The sequence below is a fragment of the Pelecanus crispus genome, chromosome 7, assembly GCF_030463565.1.
Source record: "Pelecanus crispus isolate bPelCri1 chromosome 7, bPelCri1.pri, whole genome shotgun sequence".
Lineage (NCBI taxonomy): Eukaryota > Metazoa > Chordata > Aves > Pelecaniformes > Pelecanidae > Pelecanus > Pelecanus crispus.
This window is the reverse complement of record NC_134649.1, coordinates 18,238,920-18,261,335: the sequence shown is the minus strand read 5'-3', so window position 1 is coordinate 18,261,335 and position 22,416 is coordinate 18,238,920. Positions and strand designations below refer to the sequence as shown.

General features: G+C 37.8%; 1 protein-coding gene across 1 annotated transcript in view; it reads right to left on the bottom strand.

Annotated features, from left to right (window-relative positions):
• The window catches only part of ENTREP2 (endosomal transmembrane epsin interactor 2), a 160,267-nt gene that overhangs the window by 6,324 nt on the left and 131,527 nt on the right, over window positions 1-22,416 (bottom strand). The window contains exons 6-10 of the mRNA XM_075714414.1: window positions 15,864-15,926; window positions 13,022-13,182; window positions 11,828-11,963; window positions 5,006-5,081; window positions 1,096-1,686 (exon numbers count right to left, since the gene is read on the bottom strand). Of these exons, the coding sequence (XP_075570529.1) occupies window positions 1,096-1,686; window positions 5,006-5,081; window positions 11,828-11,963; window positions 13,022-13,182; window positions 15,864-15,926 (1,027 nt within the window). The remainder of the gene's footprint in view (window positions 1-1,095; window positions 1,687-5,005; window positions 5,082-11,827; window positions 11,964-13,021; window positions 13,183-15,863; window positions 15,927-22,416) is intronic.

Genomic DNA, 22,416 nt, shown 5'->3' with positions numbered 1-22,416 from the left:
TAAATCAGACTTCTAGATTAAAGATTCACTTTTCTTGGATAGGATGCTGAGGCTAGGTTTCTAAAGGTAAAAGACATTCAATTATTGAGCTAAGTTTATAGAAACACAATAATGATGCAAACAGCGTAATAGAACCAACACATCATCTTCCTAAATGAAACCAGTTATTTCAGCATTTTGTCTGCTTTTGTTTTGAGCTAGTCACATGATTCTTCCTCTAGATCCCCTAGAAAGCCTAGTGAATGTATCTGTAACGGCACAATCTGTGACACTTACAAAGCTTTTAATCTTTACTTTCAAAGGGGTAACCTGGAGAAGTGGTTTGAATCTCTCTAAACAGCCTACAGCCTTTTGTAAAACCTGCACTTTTCAAATGGTTTAAACAATTCTACATTCCTGCTATTATTTGATCAAGCCATTCTTTACTAAATCAAACATTTCTTTTCCACTAACAGGCAGATGTTTATGAAGATACACTGTTCAGCTAACAACATCTCCTCTCTTCTTCCCTACTTGTCTAAAAGGAGACTCATATCAGAAGATGCTTATCCATGACAGTCAAAAGCTTTCCTTTTCATTTATCATCGTCATGTGCCTCATCTTTCATTTCTTTGTCCTTTAAAACTTTTCACCGTACAGTCCAACTTGCCACTACAGTCACACTGACTGCCTCTGACATGCATCGATACTGCCAACGTCAGTGTCACCTTCAGGAAACACAATCTGCTGTACTACAAGCACAACAGCTCAATCGTTTCCTAAATAGACCCCAGCTACCATTCAGCCTCTTAGTTTAGCTTCTCAATATAAGAGTAGTAGAGAGGTGGAAGCATCTACTCAAGAGATGGTTTACTGAGCACTGTAGAAATGCTGCTACAATTTAGAAAAGCCAAAATTAATTTAACTGTCACTTTTCCCATTTCCATTCTTCTTAAAAATTTTAAAATCTAGAAATGTGCCCAGAACTAAAGCCTTCACACATAAGTCAACCCTCATTGGAACATTTCATATCATTTCCAGCAGCACCAATTGCTGCATAAATCACATACCACTCCTTTGTCCCATGCTCCATCAGCCTTGTGGTACTACACCTACCTTCTGTATAAGATGAACATGATACAGGGTCACTAGTTGATCGGACTATATTTGAAATTCGGTATTTTGTAATGTGATGCTGCTGGACAGCACTCTCGCAGCCGCTTGTGTACGATGAAGTATTTGCGGGCCCAAAACAGGGAGAGGTCTGGGAAGGGACAGGAGGCTGGCTAAAGACTGCACAGCAGATTTTCTTTTGCTTTGAAGGTGGCGTGGCATTGCTCTCTTGAGCAGAACTCTGCAGTTTTCTTTCTGAGGGGCTGAAATTCTCTGAGGAACAGTCCAAGGACCTGCTGTGAGCACAGTTCTTCTCTTGTCCTTGAGACCTGTCTGTAGAGGCTCGGCTGTGAGAACTGTCATCCTCATCTGGAAAACCCTCTGAGTGAGTTCTGTGGAACCTGCAGCGGGTGCTGTAATCCAGAGTGCTGCAGCTCTGGTCTGTAGCCCCTTTGGGGGTTGTACAGTAGGGAGAAAGATCTGCAGAGTGGAGAGATCCTTGAACTTCCAGCGAACAAAGATCTTCAGAGGAGCAGCTATGGTCTGGGATATCAACAGCCTCAGAGACCATTAAAGAGGTGCTCTCAACAGAAACTGCAAAACAAGAGATTCAGAGAGAAATAAAGACTTCTTGCCCCTCTCCCATTCCGCCCCCCAGCCCTGTTTTCAATATACTGATGTAAATCTAGTAACTAGCAAGTACATCAATAATTACTCAAAAACTTTCAGATGACAGAATGCCAAAGCAAAAAAGACTGAAGTCATTTACTAGTTTCTAGTGTCCTTCAGCAAAGATAATTTGTGCTCTACTCAAGTATTTTCTTCAACTAATAAGCATACTTGAGCACTGATACCAAAGTATCGCCTGTAACTACATTTGGACAGAACAGCTCTTTCACTACTGGTTTCTCTGGTAAACAGTGAGAGATTGCCTGTGGTAGAAGAAGTAAAACTTCACGCAAATGCTGAAAAAACGTGGCTCTAATCGCTTTTAAACGTACCACTACTGTCAATATTAGCTTTGCACCTAACACTTTCTAATCAATCTTCATTTCCCCGAAGCATGTATCCAAGTTCTTTACAAATGAGAATTCACCATCGTATAACATCTCTGGCACACAAAATATGCGACACACAGACTTCAGATAGAAGCTAAACATTCTATACAAGGTCACATCATCTTTGAAGTCCTTTGTATTAACAATTGAGATTGTTATCACCTCCTCTGTCATGTCTACAAATACATGTTATGGATGAAAATGGCCCCTCATATGAAAATAAATACTTGGCTCTGCATTATTCCCAAAGTCATGACAAAAATAAAGAAAATAAAACTAGATAATCCAGTCTCCCGGCTCCAGTAATACAGACAACACTTGTCCCATATCAAACTGGAATTCCTTAAAGTCCTACAACTAAAATAAAAATATTTACAAAATACAGATCACATAAGTCTATTGAGCTCAGCAGCCTCTGATGTCCTTTTTTGCATAACAGCTGTTGCTAACCACATTGATGAGACAAATGTATTTTAACTGTTTTGTTCAGAATAGAAAAATAGGATCTTTTAGTGAATTAGAGAACGTTTGTTAAGTGCTCCCAATGTTTTGGGGTCTAGGAAGCAGAAAGCTTTCTATAGTGTAGGGAAATTAACTACCAAAATTAAAATCAAATATTCATGAGGTTGGATTTTATGAAGGACATTTTCTTCTTACATAAAATGAACCACAACAACTGTTTTCTTCTGGGCCTTCGAGGAAACAAATTTGTAACACAAGGCAATCATAAGATTGCCAAAAAGGACATCATAATCAATAATGGAAATATACCTATACATCTACATTATGCTAAAAATGCCTAACATGCACCACTTACTATGTGTTAGGTGCAAAGCTGCAGTGGTTTATTGGACCATTTATATTTGTGATGAGTCCTCAAACATTTTTTCGCCTAGTTAGATGATTCTTTGCAACATATTCCCTTAACTCGGGCTTTGAAATATCTATAAAGTTTGTATGGATAAGTGAAAGCATCCGGTTTGTGCCTGTCTTTGGAGCACAGATCTTCACTGTCCAAACTCTCTCTGGTTTGATTCGATTTAATTGATAACTAGAGTGTGGTTGGTTGTACCATTTGCTATCTGGACTCATGGGCCTTAAGCTGTATTTACAGCTTCTTACTATTCTACTCTTCCACTGACATGGTTTTTCTGGTAATACAGACAGCAGGAGGAGGGGTCTGAAGCAGATGCAAAGCAATCACTGTTCAAAAGACATGGAATGGACCTGTTGGAGCGGGTCCAGAAGAGGGCCACCAAAATGATCCGAGGGCTGGAGCACCTCTCCTATGAGGCCAGGCTGAGAGAGTTGGGGTTGTTCAGCCTGGAGAAGAGAAGGCTGCAGGGAGACCTGATTGCAGCCTTTCAGTACTTAAAGGGGGCCTACAGGAAGGATGGGGAGAATCTTTTTAGCAAGGCCTGTTGTGACAGGACAAGGAGTAATGGTTTTAAACTAAAGGAGGGTAGATTTAGACTAGACATAAGAAAGAAATTTTTTACAATGAGGGTGGTGAGGCACTGGAACAGGTTGCCCAGAGAGGTAGTGGAGGCCCCATCCCTGGAAACATTCCAGGTCAGGTTGGATGGGGCTCTGAGCAACCTGATCTGGTTAAAGCTGTCCCTGCTCACTGCAGGGGGGTTGGGCTAGATGACCTCTAAAGGTCCCTTCCAACCCAAAGCATTCTATGATTCTATGAATGGTGACACCTGACTAATTTTACATGAATAAAACATGCCCAAGGACCTTCCTAGTTCCTTTTCATCTGCGCACAGCACAATATGTAATGTCAAAACCCTGGCTTGAGAGCTGGCCCACTGCTTCCCAGTAGTCAAAACTCTAGCACTGGCCTTAAAATTTAGACTTTTATATGTGGATGTGAAATCCAAATGTACTTACAAACTTTGGGAACTAGCTCTGTAGACACAGCCCTTGTTAAAAGCAGCACTTAAAAACCAGTCACTTGCAGTTGTCACGCTCCATTGCAGTTGTCAAACAGCAGGTTTGTTTTTTTTTTTTAAAAAAAAAAGTACTATTTAGCAGCAGTTAAAGGTGACCACTGGTGGCTCTGGAAACTGAAAGACTTCTTCACGGAACAGATACTTTTTGTAGGAACAGATGCTCCCTGCTTATCTGTTAGGCTGTCAGTCCCATTCTGGATGCTGGGCGAGAGAGGACTGTTCTGTTTCTTGGACCACCCTGCCACCACCTCTCTGTGCATAAGTGTACTGACTGAGAACACCTGCCAGTCTATTCATTAATATAGGATGAATATGATGTGGAAAAAGTATTTGACGGAAGTTTTACTAAAATAATTATTTCATACAAACTGCTCAACATCTCATGATCCACTGAGGCTGTAATGGTTAAAAAGCCCAACAGACATGGTAAGGAGGCCTACTCTAGTAACTTTTAAACTTTAAACAAACAGGCTCTGTGCTGCTACTCATCTACTTGCATTCACATCATCTGCGCTTCTGGCAGCAAGCTTCCCATTCAGGCTTCTGGAAGCCACGCAGGAAACTAGGATACGGAGAAGGCACGTGGACTATCAGGAAGGTACCCGTGGTTGCTGACAGTGAGAAACAAGCTGCCAGTTATGTGCATGACTCTTCAAAGAGAAATGACAGTTGCCGTATCTGCCTTGAAGGGCTTTAATAAAGCATGCTTTGTTGAGCAAAACTCTCCCCTGCATTTCCAGCCATATCAATTTATGACTGCGAAAAGATTCTTCTTGCCATGAACAATCTGAAAGCAAATCCTTCTTTCTCCATTGGGAAGGGCAGAAGAGAAGGAAAAGTCCACTGAAAAATCCTACTACATCTTTCTCAAGTAGACAAACACAATGCTATGATTACCTTGCGTGCTGAAGTCCAGGGTCATGTTCCTCTCATCCACACTTGATTCTGATACTTGCTGATCAGTACCGGTGACCTACATGACAATTGTTTAATGAAACAGCACATTAATCTGCCATTTACCAAAACAAAGTATAGCACTGATGATCTTAAGAACATGCTTGACAATGTGAAATAGCTATCACATAAGCTGCTATTCAGATTGAAAGCTATTTAAAGATATAGTATTATACAATGTCTTTGGGTCAGGAACAAATGCAGGGCAAAGGAATGTGCTTAAAGCAATTTTTCATTTTTCCAGAATTTACAAGCTAAATTAATCTTGAATTCACAGGCAGCTGGGGCTGCAGGCCCACATTACAAAACTTAGTATCTGCAATGCTTAAAACTAATGGTTTTATTAGAAGCAATCTCTTTTTCTACAGTATGCGTTTTTCCACATTATACTTTTTTCCCACCACATTATATCACCCTAAAATAGGATAGAGAACAGAAACCATAAAAACAAGCACAAGAGCAGTATGTTCCTTAGGTTATTTGCTGAGATGTCAACGCCTACTGTATTTTTAAGCCCTGTAACATCATTACCACCTAATGTGGCCGATGCAGGGTGCTCTTCAGCCTATCAGAGATTGCTGAAGGGAGATAATACTAGGACTCACCTTTTTTTCTGAAAGGATGGATCTAAGTGGGTAACTTCACTTTTGAGAATCATGTGAACAAAATACAGAATCAGTCCTGCTGGAAAGACTTGATCCACAAGCACCTGAAATTTAGGAAATCTTCTTTCTACTGATTTTAATAGACTTTGGATTGGAACTTGTTGCCCATCTCAATAGATTTTTAGCAGTTCTTTGGGATCATGATTATTAAAAAAAGGGTTCCAATAAATAGCTGGTAATAATAAATGAAAAAATATAAAAAGAAAAGTCAAAGGTAATGAGATTGATACCACCTTCAGCAGAAAGCATCATATCTGCTTCTGTCTCTAGGGCCACAATTAACTAGTAAAAGCTTATTATGGTTGGTGACAGAGTCTAGAAATAGCCATCAGTCACTCTGTGAAAACCTTTTTGTCAAGAGCCTAATTTGTATCTGGCCTTCTAAAAAATTGAACGTGACGCTATTACTCTGAAGCTATTAAGGAAAGAGCTTCCAGTGCACATGCCAGCGTAGATTAATGCACATGTATATATGCATAACTTACTGCACTCACAATTTTTTTTTTTATATCTATCTATCCATAGCTTACTATGATCAAGTGATCAGGAAATTTTTTCTGATACAAATTTACTTTTTAAAAATTATTTTAAGTCTAAGGGTTAGCAGACACAACTCTAAACAAAGAACAGTACCAGAAATACTTTAACTCAGCAACAGATGGGTAGAGGACTGGGAAGTAAAGGTGAAATCACTCACATTTTTAAAGAATTTGCTTAGAAAATGCTTAAAGGATCTTTCTTTATTGAAACAGAATATCACATCTGTGGTTAAAAAAAAAAAATTAGTGGTGTCACTCTAAGTTGCAGACCATTCCTGGGTACTAACTGCAGAACTGCTGAGAACTAATTAAAAAGAAGTGTTCTTAAATGCTCTTTGTTGCTGGAGAAAATTAAATCAGGCTAACTACATTTCAGAAGAAATAATATAATGTTTTAAGGGTGTTTGTTTCTTTTTAAAAATCTAGGGGTTCTTTTTAAATCTAGGTGGTTTAACAAATTCTTAATCATTGACAGAAAATATCTGCTGACTATTTGGGCTGAAACATTTATTGATCTTCTACATTATTCCAGTCACCTGGGAGCTCTAGTGACATTGTCTAGTACCTATAAAATGGCCTAACACCTATAAAATGAGTTATATGCAAGGCTGAGGTTTTGGCAAACCTGTACTAATGAAAAAGAACCATCTGTAGCTTTGATCTAGTAAATTTAACATAACATTATTATACAGCATATAAAGCAAACTTAAGGCTTGTGAAAAAAGCTGGCTTAGCAATTCTTGAAATCAAAATATTGCATCTCTCAAAAAAAATACACTATTTTACAGGCAGAAGAAATACATACTTTGTATTTTCATACCTTAGTTTCCTATTACACAAATATTTCTGGATTACGACAGTTCAATCTTCATGTCCTTTTTTTTTTAATTCTCTCCTTAGTTTGCCAAAGGGAACAATTATAGCCTGACAGAATTTTTTGACCTGGGAATAAGACAGCTAAGCTCATTTGACACAAGCCACAGAGCAGCTATCAGTGACATCTTGCTGGAACAGAGCTTGCACAGAACACACCATGGGCCCAAAGTGTATTCCAACATGGGCAGGAGACAAACTATTCCACCTTGCGGTTAGGTGTTAATATTGAGAGTCCTTCAGCTCACCCAGGGTAAGGACTCATGTTTTGCTCAGGGAAACTACAGAGAGGAACTGTTCTCAGCACTCTCCTCCATGCAATGAGATTTGTATCAGCCTTTCACACCCTTTGGAATTTAGAGGGACACAAAAGCTCATCCACTGCACATCACATCTCTTCTCAGGCTCTGCCTCAGTCTCAGAGGCTCCTACAGAGGCTGAAAACCTTGCAGCAACATACCTAAAGACATAAACAAGGGCTGCATAAACAAGATAACATTCTCAGAGGTGACTTGTTACTATGTGAATCAAAGGACACAGCCTCTCAGCTTAACTTCTGAATGCTTGCTTATATACTGCAGACTATATGGTATTATAGTTTTCGCTGATTACAACTGCTGGAAATAAAAAAAAAAAAAAAAAAAACACAACCACCAAAAAACAAACAAACAAAAAATCCCCCCAAAACAAAAAAAACCCACCCCCCCCAAACCCACAAACCCCCCAATCAAACCCCAACAATATGAAAAATACATGGGACAAAGCTACACACACAGAAATTGCTTCTTGAGACCAAATGGAAGACTATGAATATTCCCCTCCATATAAAATCTGCCACATATAAAAAAGCACTCATCATCTTTAAGATTTATCCCTCAAGGGCCTCATTGATAACTACCATCCTTAACAGTGGGAAAATGAGAGATCTCAAGATTTCGGGCATGCAGAAGAAAGCTGGGATATAATTTGAATTTTGGTTTCTTCTACTTTTTCAGTATTTAGCCATATTTTGCAAAACATAAGCCACTTAAACTTATCGGATCAATGTATTAATTTTTCCTTTTCCTTCCCTTGTTCTTTCTCCATTCACAAGAATAATTGCTCAATGTATTTTATATGCATTTGGAATTGATTAACCTTCTTGCTTGGGGGAAGGAGAACCATGGTTTTCATCGCAGGAGATAACACTGACAATTTTTAGTCAGGTCAGAGTTTTGGTTCACATGAGGATGGCATGTGGTTTCATACAGGTTCCTGCACAGCCTAGGGTAACAAAACCTTATTGACTTGCACATCCTCAGACATAAAGCTGGTAAAGACAGTAACTAAGCTATCAGTAGGAAAAGGAAAGAAAGACCATGCTTTTAACAAGGCTGCACAGCCTACAGGTTAGTAAACCTTCTAAAACAGCCACTGGTATAATTGACCCGGAACCCTGATCTGTTTGTTCTTGTATTTTCTATACCCTAGTCAATACTTTGCATGGAAAACAGTGTGAAAACCACTTTTTTTTCATAGACATAAAATGGGAATTCCTAGTCACTACAGATGACAACAGCAATTTTTACTTAGATGCAACCACTTAAATTAGCACTGACATTTGTTGTACATGAAATGCATGAAATATTGAGTCTAATTTGATGCAATTTAATAAAATTCTAAGGACCTCAATCCATTTAAAAGCAAACAAACCCTATTGCTCAGTAAGAGGTTTTACAATGATGACATTATTACACAATGGTTTCCAGAAGCACTTCTGTAGCTAAAGCTCTGCCATGATTTCCATTGCACAGTCTGCCTTTGAGGGATTTATAAATCTAGTTATTTCAGTTCATACTGTACTGTAGCTTGCTGCATATTATACGGGAGCATTTGCATCACGTAAGAATTTAGGACTCCATTTTGTTCCTCTTGTAGACCTAAAACTGTCTTAGACTTTGGCTCCATTCCTCCATTTAGAAATCAGCTGGGACGCAGACTGCAAAAAAATACATTAGGGCTTTTGTTGCCAAGAAGAGTATAAGGCTACAAAGTCGCTGTGTAGGCTTTAGTTATCCTTGCCAACGTACTTCACTTCTGATACTCAGCACCTGTTGTTATTTTGCTCCTACAAGCAATCTGAACCAGCAACTGTCGGGCATATATTCGCTCACTCCTGGTAAGAAACTATATAATTATCACCAAATTAAACATCACCGCTCATTTTCACTTGTGATTAGAACAAACACTTCTGGAACCCAGGTGGCCAGAGATGAATAGGCAAGGCACTGACACTGACCCCAGATGCTGAAAAATAACAGTCAATACATCTACTTATTAAAGCTCATGCTCTTCTTGCAAGAGCACGACTTTGCTGCTTTAAATTATTTCTTGTTAAATTATACTTTTGTAATATGCTGGTGCTGTTGTGCTGCTGGGTATTGATGCTCATGCAAACTGTAATCCCAATTACAAGAGTGCTCAAAGTGACTTTGTGCTTAAGTATAAACAAACACTTTTCTAAAACTTACTTAGTACTACATACAAATTCTTATCACAGATGTGATCCTTCTCTTTCCCCCCAAACTGCGTATAATTCTTATCGCTTTTGCCGATTTTTTTTTTTAATCACTGAAAAATATCAACTCCTCCAGGGCTTGCAGGTTCCTCTAAGTTACTGTAAAGGAAAAAAGATGGAACTTGGATAAAAAATATTTTAGAAAGGAGACGGCTTTGGAAACTCCAATTTTGCTGTTCAGAAAAGAACTTCACTCACAAGCAGTTTATACTGATTCATTTTATTATAGCCAAATAAATCAAAGGTAGTGCAATGTTTGGCCTGTTTATTGTGGCAGGTGGTAGAGGGTATGATACAAGGATTAGAAGAGTTGTCAGAAGCTGCTTTGTCACAGAAGCTGCAATGTTAGGCATATCTTGGAGGTTTTTAATTGCATTTTTTGTCAGGGACTGTGCATCTCAATCTTCTTTTTTTTCTCAGACACTTGTCTTATTGTCTTAATAATCTTGTGTATAATAGTAAAATTGTATATAATTTCTTTAGTTTTATGGTTCCAGTAGTGGTGTCCCTCAATGTGAAAAAAAACACTAGCAAACTGTTCAATGATATATTTTGGGGAAATGCAAAGTACTCCCCCTCTGTAATGTGGGTGCAGTTTGGCAACCCAAACACACGTATTTCCACAGTGCGCTGTTAACAGCTGATAAGCAATATCTAGAATGTTTGATCCCTTGAGTTTTTACTGAAGCCTGCAAGAAATCACTGTTTCTAAAAGGAATTTTAAGTGTTTTCCCATTTGTGACAGCTGATTCAACTATCACAAATCACTTCAAGCAAAACTTTGCTCAAATCAGCTTTGGCTGCATATGCAGAAACATTATAATTCCAGTTTCAGTTGAGTTGACCCTGTGTAGTAAAAAATAAGGCAAAAAGTGTAATGTAAATGTTTGTCTGAAGTATACGGGATCCTTTCTCCAAGTTCAGCATAAAGGTGTTATGCACTCTCAGGAGTAACTGTTTCTGCCATATAACAGCAGAAGCTATTAAAAGCTGTAACAGCCAAAAGTACAAGCACTAGATGGAGAACTACTCATTCCACAGGAAGAACACAACCCTACCCTTTTATCATTCCAATCTTTGCTCTGTATGGTTTCTTATCAGCTAATGTAACGCTGAGGCAGGAATCAGTTTCTAGCACTTTGGTGCCTGATAGGAGCCTCCTTATGGAGGCTGTATCTTACAACTACTAAAGCATGAATTTCGCAATGAATTCAAGGCATCCTGTGAAGACTAGAGCATACCATTATGAAAACCTACACTATTACGAGATGCTCCCAGCACTTTTCCAGAACATGATCTGAAATCTGACATAAGTGAAGGACTGCAAATATGTATTTTTACCTTTGGTAATCTGAGGTTATTTACAGAGATTTTTGTTAGGAATTTTCAAGTACATATTCTACCTATACATAGAGTTTAAAATGGGAATTTGCAATTATCTTGGCTCAGATCACACGCAGAGCAAAAACGAATGTCCCATGAGCTGTACGCTATATACACACATACACAAACATGCAGAAGTTATTAGCGTTCCATCTCACAAGACACAGTTATCTTTTTCTTAATTAAACCTACACTGTTGCATTGAGCTCCAACTAAAAGTAGTATATTAAAGTGAGGCAAATCCACTATCATCAGTAGTTGGAATAAAAAATACTTTATAGCTGTAGGGGTTTTTAAGAAAACAAACCCACTTCCTAATTCCTTATTACTTATAGAAATTAAGAAATGTAATCTCATTTTAAAACATCATTATCCTTTTCAAATAAGGAAAAACACTGTGCTTCAGCAATTCCAATCCATTCTTCTAGGTTTTTGTTACCAATAATCCAGTATCATACTACTTTTTTAATGGGTAATAACAGCTGAAATCTTACTACTCGCATAAGCATTTGCCCAACCATGCACAAGAACATAAGGAGAATACACATTAACTAAAATTTGTTTGTTAAACCCTTTTAAAGGGAATGGTCTGAAAAGTGTGTTTAAATAATAGAAATATTTTCTAATGCTTGTTCCCCTAAAGTACAATTAACTTCTAAATTATCTTAGATCATTAAATTTATCTAAAATTGGTTTACATCATGAAAATTTGAAGACTACGTAAAGAATTTCCTTTGGCTTTCCTTACCTGACTGGCAGGTGTCTCTCCAATCACTGCCTCATAAGGAGGGGGCAGCTCAGTTGGATAAAGCATTCCTGGGCTGTTAATGGTTACTCCATATAAAGCACTGAATGGGGAATGAGGAAAGTCCAAATGGAGACCTCTGTTTAAACATACAAACAAGCAAACTTAATTATTAAGAAATTGCATTGGATTTATTTGGTAAACCATTACCTACACCACAGCGATGCAGAGTGTTCTCTGAATTCAGAGCAAATATACTACAAAGAATTATATTGGAGAAATTTATTAGACAACCAAAAGGAAGGCCTCATTCACAGTGTAGCTTTAAAAATTGTATTTCATTTTGGATGCCAGCCATCTCTAGCAGCATATTTTGCAGTCACTAATGTCCTTCACTACTCCACAATAATACACATTAACTGCAATGATTTCCTTAGAAAATTAAATCTCATATTCAGCTTCAAGTGTATAATGCTAGCAACTGTGAAAGGATTACCTATAAGCTGATGTCTGCATTAATATCAGATATTGTTATCCTTGTCTTAGCTAAGTTCAATCACTTCTCTATTACAGCAGTGCTTTAACACAAATATTTCCAGGTGCATCCTAAAAAGTTTGCAAAAAACGTATGTAATTTCTCTGGAAAAGAAGCACCTAATGTAAGTGAAGGACATCACTTAGTAGCTAGCAATAGGACAAGAGAAAATGGGCTCAAGCTCCGCCAGGGGAGGTTTAGATTGGATATTAGGAAAAATTTCTTCACGGAAAGGGTAGTCAAGCATTGGAACAGGCTGTCCAGAGAGGTGGAGGAGTCACCATCCCTGGAAGTGTTCAAAAAACGGGTAGATGTGGCACTTTGGGACATGGTTTAGTGGGCATGGTGGTGTTGGGTTGATGGTTGGAATGATGATCTTAGAGATCCTTTCCAATCTTAATGATTCCTAGTTTTTACTTTCATTATAAATAATCCAGCCACCAAGCCAGGAAACACGAAATTGCTACTCTACCCTTAATTGGTTTAGTGATGGACTTGGTAATGTTAGGTTAATGGTTGGACTGGATGATCTTAAAGGTCTTTTCCAACCTAAATGATTCTATGATTCTATGACATTACTCGGCTTCATATTCCTTGAAAGAACTTCATAGTCTGTAGCTCAGAACTATGTGACGACTGTAACTACAGGGAAGAAGAATTACCTCTGCGCCTCTATCACTGGTGTACAGGTATATTCTGGTGGGTAGTAGGGTGGAGGCGGTATTGGTGGTATGAACTCATCAAAATCCAAAGTTTGATGCAGGATAGTTCCATGTGGAGTCATGCAGTCAGGATTGGTAGAATGTGGCCTCTGTGGCAGAAACTGAAAATGAACAGGTCAAGTTCCTTCAGATGGTAGAAACATCATCACCAATAATAAAAAAATCTAATAAAAGGTCAGTATTAGCAACCCTGACCAATACCCAATTTCATTAATATCCGTACTGAAATGAAAGAGACACTTCTGGAAACATAAGAATACTTGAGATCAGTGAGGAGTGTGAGTCAAACTGCCAAAATATAACACAAAGTTTTACTAAAGGCATAGAGAGGCCTGTGCCTCAAAGTCAGTCACTCTTAGGATGCAGAACACAGACATTTAAAACTAAATAGCTTTTCCATAAATACTTCTACCTTGTAATACAATTTTATTATAGCACTACATAATCAGCTAATAATTGATGATATAATATGCTAATAATTGATGAACAATAGATACAACTACTAAAATAACTATTTGCATGTTTTTGTTTCCATTCTGAAATGCCTTGTGCTTACAGAGAAAAAAACCAACCCCACCCCCCCGAAAAACCCCAAATAAAACACACTAGAAACAAGCTACCGCATGTTCATTAAATTTTGAATAAAACAGCCACAAATATCCCACCTATTTTTCACTTCCAAAAAAAGGCCATTTATAACTATTCTTTATTATTCTTGTAAAACAAAATATTCTTAACCATTTGTGGTTTGGTGATGCATACACTGCACATTTAATGTGGTATAAAGGTTTAAAATACTGGTGTGAAAGTCCAAAAAACTTTTATTCCATATAAACATCTCAAAACCAAAAAAGAAAATAACCACACTGAATAATAAAAAGTAGTAATACTGAGAACTACTGTCAACATTCGTGACAGGAACCTAATCAGCTTCTAGCATAGCAGTGATATCGAGAAGCCGTTCTGATGCCTTTGATATCAGAAACACTGTAACTTAACAAGTTTTCTAGCAAAGGCTTAAACTACTTCAAGATCAAATATGGACCATTCTGCAGGTCACATGGAACCCAGCCACCTTGACCTGCCTTTATGGTCCCCGTGGATAAAAGGGGATCAAAAGACAATCCAAAACCACAGAAGAATTCTTTCTTCTCCAGGCAAGCTTCTGCTGTCATATCACTTTTCTTGGATCGGTAGATGACTTGGTCTTTAGCTCTTGCCTTTTGAAACAAGTGAGCTAAGAAAATTTGCTGAAGGCACATTTCTTTTTTATACTGGAACAAGAGAATATACGTCTTTGTAGTGTTGTCTCATTACATTATTACTTGTTTAAATCCATGATAAAGACTTAAGAAGCAGTGACATAAAAGGGAAAATGCTTATGCGTAGGAGATCCAGCAAACAGAAAGTAAATTACCTTAATTTTTAATGCCACAGGTTTTTTTTTTTTTTTCACTTTTTCAAATTTAACTTGGTGCAGCAGTTATGCGGAATTTACATTACCATAGAAATGATATTGGTCTTTGGTATTTAAAAGTTTGAGTTAAGTCTTAATTCTACTAAACACCCTCTGTGTATGCTGATTCAAAGGTCAAAGCTGTAATAATGCAACACAACAGAGGGTCAAAGAGGACCAATTTCAATTTTTTGTGCAAATGAACCATTAGCTGCTTACTAGTCAGCTCTCTAGAGTTATTTTCACAAGTAACTATTAAACAAGAACCTCCTCCGCAGAATACGTTAGATCATTGTACCTTACACCCTATCAATGACTTTCAGCCATTGAGGTCTACAGATGGTACAGGAATAAAAGACATGACATCTACTTGATTTACTCTTCATTACGGAAGGTATCTGATGCTGCTAAGCACTCTCTTTCACGTGAGATGTGATGCTGTTATCCTGAGTACTATGAGACATTTCTACAGCTTTGTCTTACAGAATAAAACTACATTTCTGCAGACATTCAGTCCAAATTCACCTCATCTTTCAACAGCCATTTCCCAAACTGTAACATTACATGAACTGTTAAACACCAAACTTCTGCCCTAAGTGATACAATCATCAGCTCTCATCAGTCTGCTACCATCCCAAATACACTGAAGAATCTTTTCGGAAAATACGAAGCAAGACAAACTTCAATTTAGTGACCTCAAAACTGTATAAAAAATTATCATAATGAAGTCAAATGTCAGTATACTCTGGCTCACATTCTGTACCCTACTTGATTCCACCAAACTCAGGACTACACTCATTTTCCTAGCTGGGTTGATAATTTGGGTCATTTTTACAGTCTGGAAACTAAGCAATTTTCTTTTACCACTTTCTTTACCTTCTCCCAGCTATTTCCATATACTGCTATGGAACCCAAACTTTGGTTTGCACCACAGAACATGCAGCTCCATCCCTTCAGTTCTTGAGTTCCCTGGAGTTTGTTTCATTCGGCCATATATAGGGAGCAATACTCTTAACACTCCTCAGAACAAGGCAATTAAACACATAGCACTTTTACAGTGAGTGAGCTATCAGCATACATTTTGTGGGATGTGACAGAAGGGAAAGGTTTTACACAGGGTAGAAGAGGCTGTGGTTCAAGAAGGAAAAGACTTAATGCTTAGATGCAGTTCAGTTTAAGAGTAGAATCATTTGCATCCCTTTCAAGAACCTTTACTGTGAATACAAATCATGGCAACAAACTCTGTGATCAATGCTGAAAATGAGTGGCAAACGGACATGAAAGATGCACATATTTGGGGGTGTGTGTTTATAAACAACAGTTTACCTGTGTGATATCATCCTGCTGGAAGGCACAGAAATTAAAGTAAAAAAGGCTGTAAGAGGGAGACTAGCAGGAAATGAAACAATAGCAAATATAAGGGATTATCACAAAGAACAGACATCCTTGAGAAAACAATTGGAAAGCTATTAAGTGGGAATTAAATCATGTCTTATTCCATATTACCCTATCTACTAATCTGTACTAGCCTGCAAAAGTTTATTCTTCCTACAGTAAAACATATTTTAAAAATCTTTAAGGGTTAATCTCAAATGGTGAAGGCTGGCAGGGGCTCAGCAAAGACTTAATACGAAGTCCATAGGTAAGAAAAATACATGGTAAGAAAATGCAAACATCTGACAAAGCTGGATCAGGTGGAGGAACACTGACAAATGCTTTCACAAGGAAACACACATTTTGGGTATTAGAAGACAGTTGTTACTAAATAACCAGTCTCAAAATGTTGACGGCAAGTAGGATAGGCAACAACAAGAACTGCCAAACCAAAAATGGGGGTGGCCTGTTTGGTCACAAGTATAAACAAGATCAAGTTGCATTCAATGTCATTTTGAAAACTATGGCTCACACTATGGAACAACTCACAAAGCAGGTCTCCTAGCCAGGCTTTTGGGATTAAACCAATGGCCACTGCAGAGGCAATGGATAGAAAATGGTTGCAGACAAGGATAAACAGGATAAACAGCAAATAGCACCACTGGTAAACACTGCAAATAGCCAACACTGTTAAAAGCTTTGCATAACTTTATAGCTATCGATAGATATTTTGAACATATTTACTAGGCAGAAAGAGATATCCCCTGGCTCTGCAAAGCCCAAATACTCAACCGTTTCTGTTGACCGCCGTGAGCCGTTGCATGCTGGGAGCTTTCAGAAATTCAACAGGCAATGAAATACAGATCTACAGTTCATGCTCTTCTTTTAGGAAATAGCCAAACTTATTAGCTGGCATTCATGCAGGGGTTTTTTCATCCTTGGACTAAAGATGTCCTTACTTTAGTCTATGGAACATGTCTGATACCTATTAGGTATTATACACAGATCGGTGCATGTGCTAAACGGATGTGCAACATAGTGCACACATTGCACACAGAATTTTGTGTGTTTTAATTGGGCATGCCTAACTTTGACAGAGTTAAACAGCCTGATTTAAACAGCCCTCATCTTTATTTCAGACTGAGGACTACTTAATTTGTTACTTTGTTTGCAGTTATGAGGGAAGAATAGAATATGGTATCCGGTTGCAGCAGGGTAAACAAGGAAGCTGTACAATGCTGCTATTTTGTACCCACTTCTTGGACCTGAATTCAATACAGAAGATAGTCATGGCATCAGCAGCAAGTTGTCAGCAAGCAGAGAATTAGAAACACAGCAGAAGAGATAAAAGTTTTCTGAAAATGCAGTTATGCTCAAGGGTCTGCGTGCCATAGTACTGAGAACTCCACACAGCCAGTGATGTAGGGCTGGACGCCACTGACCTTCTCAGGAGGCTTAGAACCTGTAGCAGACACATATACTGTCACTTCCCAGTGAAGAAGGCAGTGCTTTGTAGGCTAACAGAATTCTTCTCTCAGTTTTTAGCTCTTCATGGTGAAATAAACACCATTAGATAGATACAAATAAGATTGTAAAACTCACTTTCTTCTTTTGTCAGACCAAATTTCCAGCTCTTCACTGAGAGGTTGTCTAAAAGTTGGTCACCAAAGTGACTGGAATGATTGGAGTTTATTATTTATGTACTGAATGTTTTGAGTATATTGAAGTAAAAGCTGACGGAGAAGTCTCAATTAAGGAACTGAAGAAACAGCAGATAAGGGCTGTAAATATAATTCTCTAATGAAACAGTTAACCAGTGTGATACAATGTGGTAAGTCCTTCTACCTGAGATCTGTGAGACTAAGAACTCTTCATCAGTATTTCCAGGTATGGGACATCCCTACTAAACATCAACAAAGACATCCTCTATTTTACATATTCTGCTGCTGATCAGCCCTCTTGACTCCACGTAAACGACAGCGCTGGGATTCACTGCTTAGCAACTATGACATACCTAAACTAGTAATTGCCATACATCAGTATGTGACTAGTGCTCTAAGGGAATCTTCTTATCTAGAGTATTTCCCATATCTGCATGTAATTACCTCTGCCATCCATATCACATTCAATAAATTTACCGTGTAACTTTGGAATGAGTCCTTTGGAGACTCCAGGGTTTGTTATCCTCATTTCAGTCTCCATATGTCATTTATTAAAATCTGCTAACTCTTGGGAATGGGAAATAAAAATTTCTAATTGCATATAATTATATATTGGCATGTTATCTATAGTAAAAGCTGTTTGCAATATACTTGAGTCTATAATTCTGTCTTCAATTAACTGTCCTCCTCCTGGACAAGTTGCTTTCCTTTTCTGAAACACTGGAACCAATATCTCCTGGAGGGAAATGCAGATACTAATTGTCTGCAGGAACAGACGGATCATGGCTGACTCCTCTAATTTGTCCCTGATCTTAAAGGGAAATTGCAACACAGAAGATATTTTGATAAGAAAAACATAGATTCAAATTCTTCTGCTCCATTGTTTCCAGTTGCTGTTCCTATAACCATCACAAGCCATTAGCTCTGTAGTCTCAGAGGGACTGGTCTGCAACACTACATCTTTCTTGAAGTACTGACTGTATTTTAAATAGTCTTAAATATTAAATATTCTTATCCTACCAATAAAACGTGAAAGGGAAAATGGTACATTCTCTAAAAATGTCAAAAGCTTTCCTGCACCAAAGGTTTCTATTTTACCTTTTTATTTGTGGTGGGGTTTATGGGAATATTTATCCAACTATATTTACATTTAGGATGTTTCTGTGGATGTACGTTGTTTGCAATGGGTATTTCTAAAAGGACTGTCATCTGGGCTTTACAGTACCTTTAAGTGAGCTTTGTGCCAAAAAATGTAATATTTAGGTTTTGATATAATTAGGTTTAAAAAAAATATGTAATAACTTAAAGATCAATTCTCACTTAATTTGAAGCTTCATCCTGAAGGGGTTTTTTAATTACTATTTCACCAGGATAAGGGGTTAAACAATACCAGCAAGATATTATCCTCATACAGAGGTGCTTTATTTGAGGTGTTTGAGTAGAAATATTAACTACAGCCTATTAAGTTAATGACATGCTGAATTATCATTATGGCTGATGAAAACAGTAATTAAATGTTACAGCTTGCATGTGTCATTACCTTATTTCCTTTACAAAATAACAGATTGTTTTAAATATCACATAACATACTAACAGCAATGGTGATAAAATCAGAATACGCTGAATGGTATCAGTGCCAGTACTTCTAGGGTAAGTACTGTATAAACATCTTTGGAGTGGAAGAAGGACTGGAATAGGTGTGCTTCTTGCTTTAGTGGGCACAATTTCTTGTATTTCTTTGTTTAATTCAGGCAGCTACCTTTTGAAGAAAACAGTGTGAATTTTTGCAGTAGCCATTTGTCAGACGATGCAAACTGAAACTGCCTTAGGCAACAAATGAAATATCATGGAAGTGACAGCTTGGTTATTAAGAGATGTTTCTTCTCATTACCGAACCTTGATATTATCTGATTTGATTCACATTTATCTGCTGGAGGGGTGTGTACACAGAAAGAACAATTCTGGGAAGCCCTGTAATGGAGCGCAGCCTTAAACTAAACTACTAAAGTAGTGAAACACAAAACAAATGCTATTTCAATCTTTAACTATGGTATCTCTTACTCTTGCAGCTTTAGTACAATTGGTAGATTTTTTTTTCCCTGAGCAACGGTGCACTTAACAGGGTGAGAAAGGTTAAAGTGAGGTGAAAAATTTGGGGTACTTTCTGAAACAATCAACTCAAAGAAGGAACAACCTAGGAAAATATGTTTTTGTGTCCCATAAGACAGTACAAAAGTAAAAGCTAAAGGAAACTAATGTATAATGCAATAAAAATAGTTTGCAATATTTTGCAGGTTTTTTTCATTAACACTTGAAAACAAATGTTTGTTTGTCGGCATTATTTTTAACCAAAAAAACCCCCTCAAATTAATTGGAAAATTTCATCTGCGCTTGCTACTGGACAGCTTGTGTTTATATTTTTTAGGGCATTTTTACTAAAAGATTGGTACATCAGAAGGTAGCAGTTTCCAATAAAATACTGTCAGTTTGCCTGTATGAATCAGATACTCACTGTAGGCAAAAGTTAGCAAGAAAGCAGATACTCATGAAACATTGTTGCAGATTTTCTTGAGGCCATATTATATCTCAGCTCTATGTTGCTGGGCGATAAATACCTGAAGCACAAGAACAGCTTCATGCCAGGAGAAAATTTGAAATTATTTGTAGTTTGCAAAAATTCACCATTCTAACTGATTAATTTATGAGACAAGAACACTAACAGCACATGAATCACAAAACTGATGACCTAACGATAATGCAATGATGTCTGAGGAGGATGTTCCCTATTGCCTAATGCTTTTCCTGGCTAGGAATTATATTTTTATACCTCCTCTTCCAACAAGAGAGCCTGTGTAGCTCTTGAATACTTAAGAACAGAGTACAAGAATCAGCACAACAATTAAAACCTTTTAATCTAAAAGGGGTGGTATCTCTTGCTGCTGCTATCTTAAACTTCCAGCATGGTACAACGCTGCTAAGAGAAGATGCATACCTCAGTGAAAAGTAAAAGGAAAAAGCACAAATCAAGCATTAACAAGCAAGAAAAAAGGAAGTAAATCAGATTTCTGGGTGCAGGAGAGCAAAAGGCAACTGCAGGTCACAGGACAATAGACTGAAAATAGTGGAAGAAAAAGAAATCTTCAGGTCAGAGTTCAGCTGGTCTAAGTCAGCGTAGCCCCAGGGAAGTTACGCTCACTTAGGCCTGGTAGGAATCTGGCTCAGCAACCTGAAAAAAGAAAGGGAAAAACTTAAGGATAAACAAGAAAAGACTGGGGTCAAGCAGAAAGATGTAATTCCCTTCTGTGGAGAGGGGAGAAAATTCTTGTCAACGAAGCTAAAAGAGTGGGAGAATGGACAACTGAGCAGGAAGACAGCAAGCTGGAAGCACAAAGCATAGGAAGCAAAAAGAAATTGATGTAATGGCACCATCGCCCAGGTGGTAAAGAAAGAATTTTAGGGAGGAAGTGAAGAATGAAGTGGCAGAGAGAAAAACTATGTGCTTTTAAGGTATTTGACTTCCTATTGAGATTGCTGCTGCTTGCACGTGCCTGTCAGAAGCACTTAAATATCGTTCTTGGTTCATTGTCATCTATACATTTTTATTCCTCTTACACTGCTAAATACCATAAAATCAAGTGTAGGTTAAGATTCCTGGAAGATTTACGGTTACAATTCTGGATCACTGCTACCATTGTTACACTAGACAGACAGATCTGTCCAGGTGTGATGATCACTTCATCTCCCTGTCATCACTGCAAGGTGCAAAAGATCTTTAGTCAATGGGCATTCTTGCAGCAAATATCATGGGGGAGGGGGAGCTCATGAAAAGAAAGAATACCTGCAATATGACAACAATCCTTTAACATTTTAAATACAATGTGTCATCAGCTGAAATGATTATTTTTGTCAATTCTGTTTGACATCCAAACCAAAGTTATTAAATAAGCATTGTTTACAAGCCTCTACAAGCACGCACAATATGAATACACAGAGTGCGATATGAAAAAATGCATTTATGTACCATCTGTAGGCATTATGTACACATATGTGCCTAATTTATTATATCCGCTACTATGTGAAGTAAACAGCAGATCACAGATTGAAGATAGTCTTTAACTAAGTTTGTAACCCAGTGACTGGAACACTTGTCTAGAAAGGACAAGTAATTCATGCACTTAAATTCAAATCAATATCCATGGCAGCTAGTGGGTTGTTTTGTTGGGTTTTTTTTTTTTTTTGGGGGGGGGGGGGGGGGCAGTTATTTATTTTTAAATCAACCACATGCCTGCATGGCAGGTTATGCAACATGGTTTGCAGCTAACTTGCTGGGCCAGTATTCTATCTGTGCAAACTTTTAAAATAAGAGAGATTTACAAATGACCGGTACTAGGTTTGTGCACTTGCCCTCTCTTATTAAACAGAGGATGACTTTCTAGATTAGCCAGTAATAGAGCTGGGTTAGAAACAGTATACCTGGCCTGCAAAATACTAAGGATTTTATATTTTTCTTTTTTTGTTTCAACATTACAGTGAAACCTTGAGAATCACAGCGCTCATTTGGGATAGGAAGGCTATCTTTGTCCAACCAAAACAAGACAGTATCTTGTAATGCAGCTGGCTATGCAGAAGCCTAATGATCCTTTTCCCTCTTGTTTTAAACACAAGTGCTACTCTGAAGCTGTACATGTTTTCCTTATGAAAGCACTGCTATTGGCACAGGGCTGTGAAAAGTTCCAGTTTTGAACTCATAGTTCTCATACCAGAAAAGTAGTCAAAAATAGTATCTCAAAGCTAAGTAATTGCTCTGAATAGTGTGGAAACTGAAGATAATAAACAAGTAATGA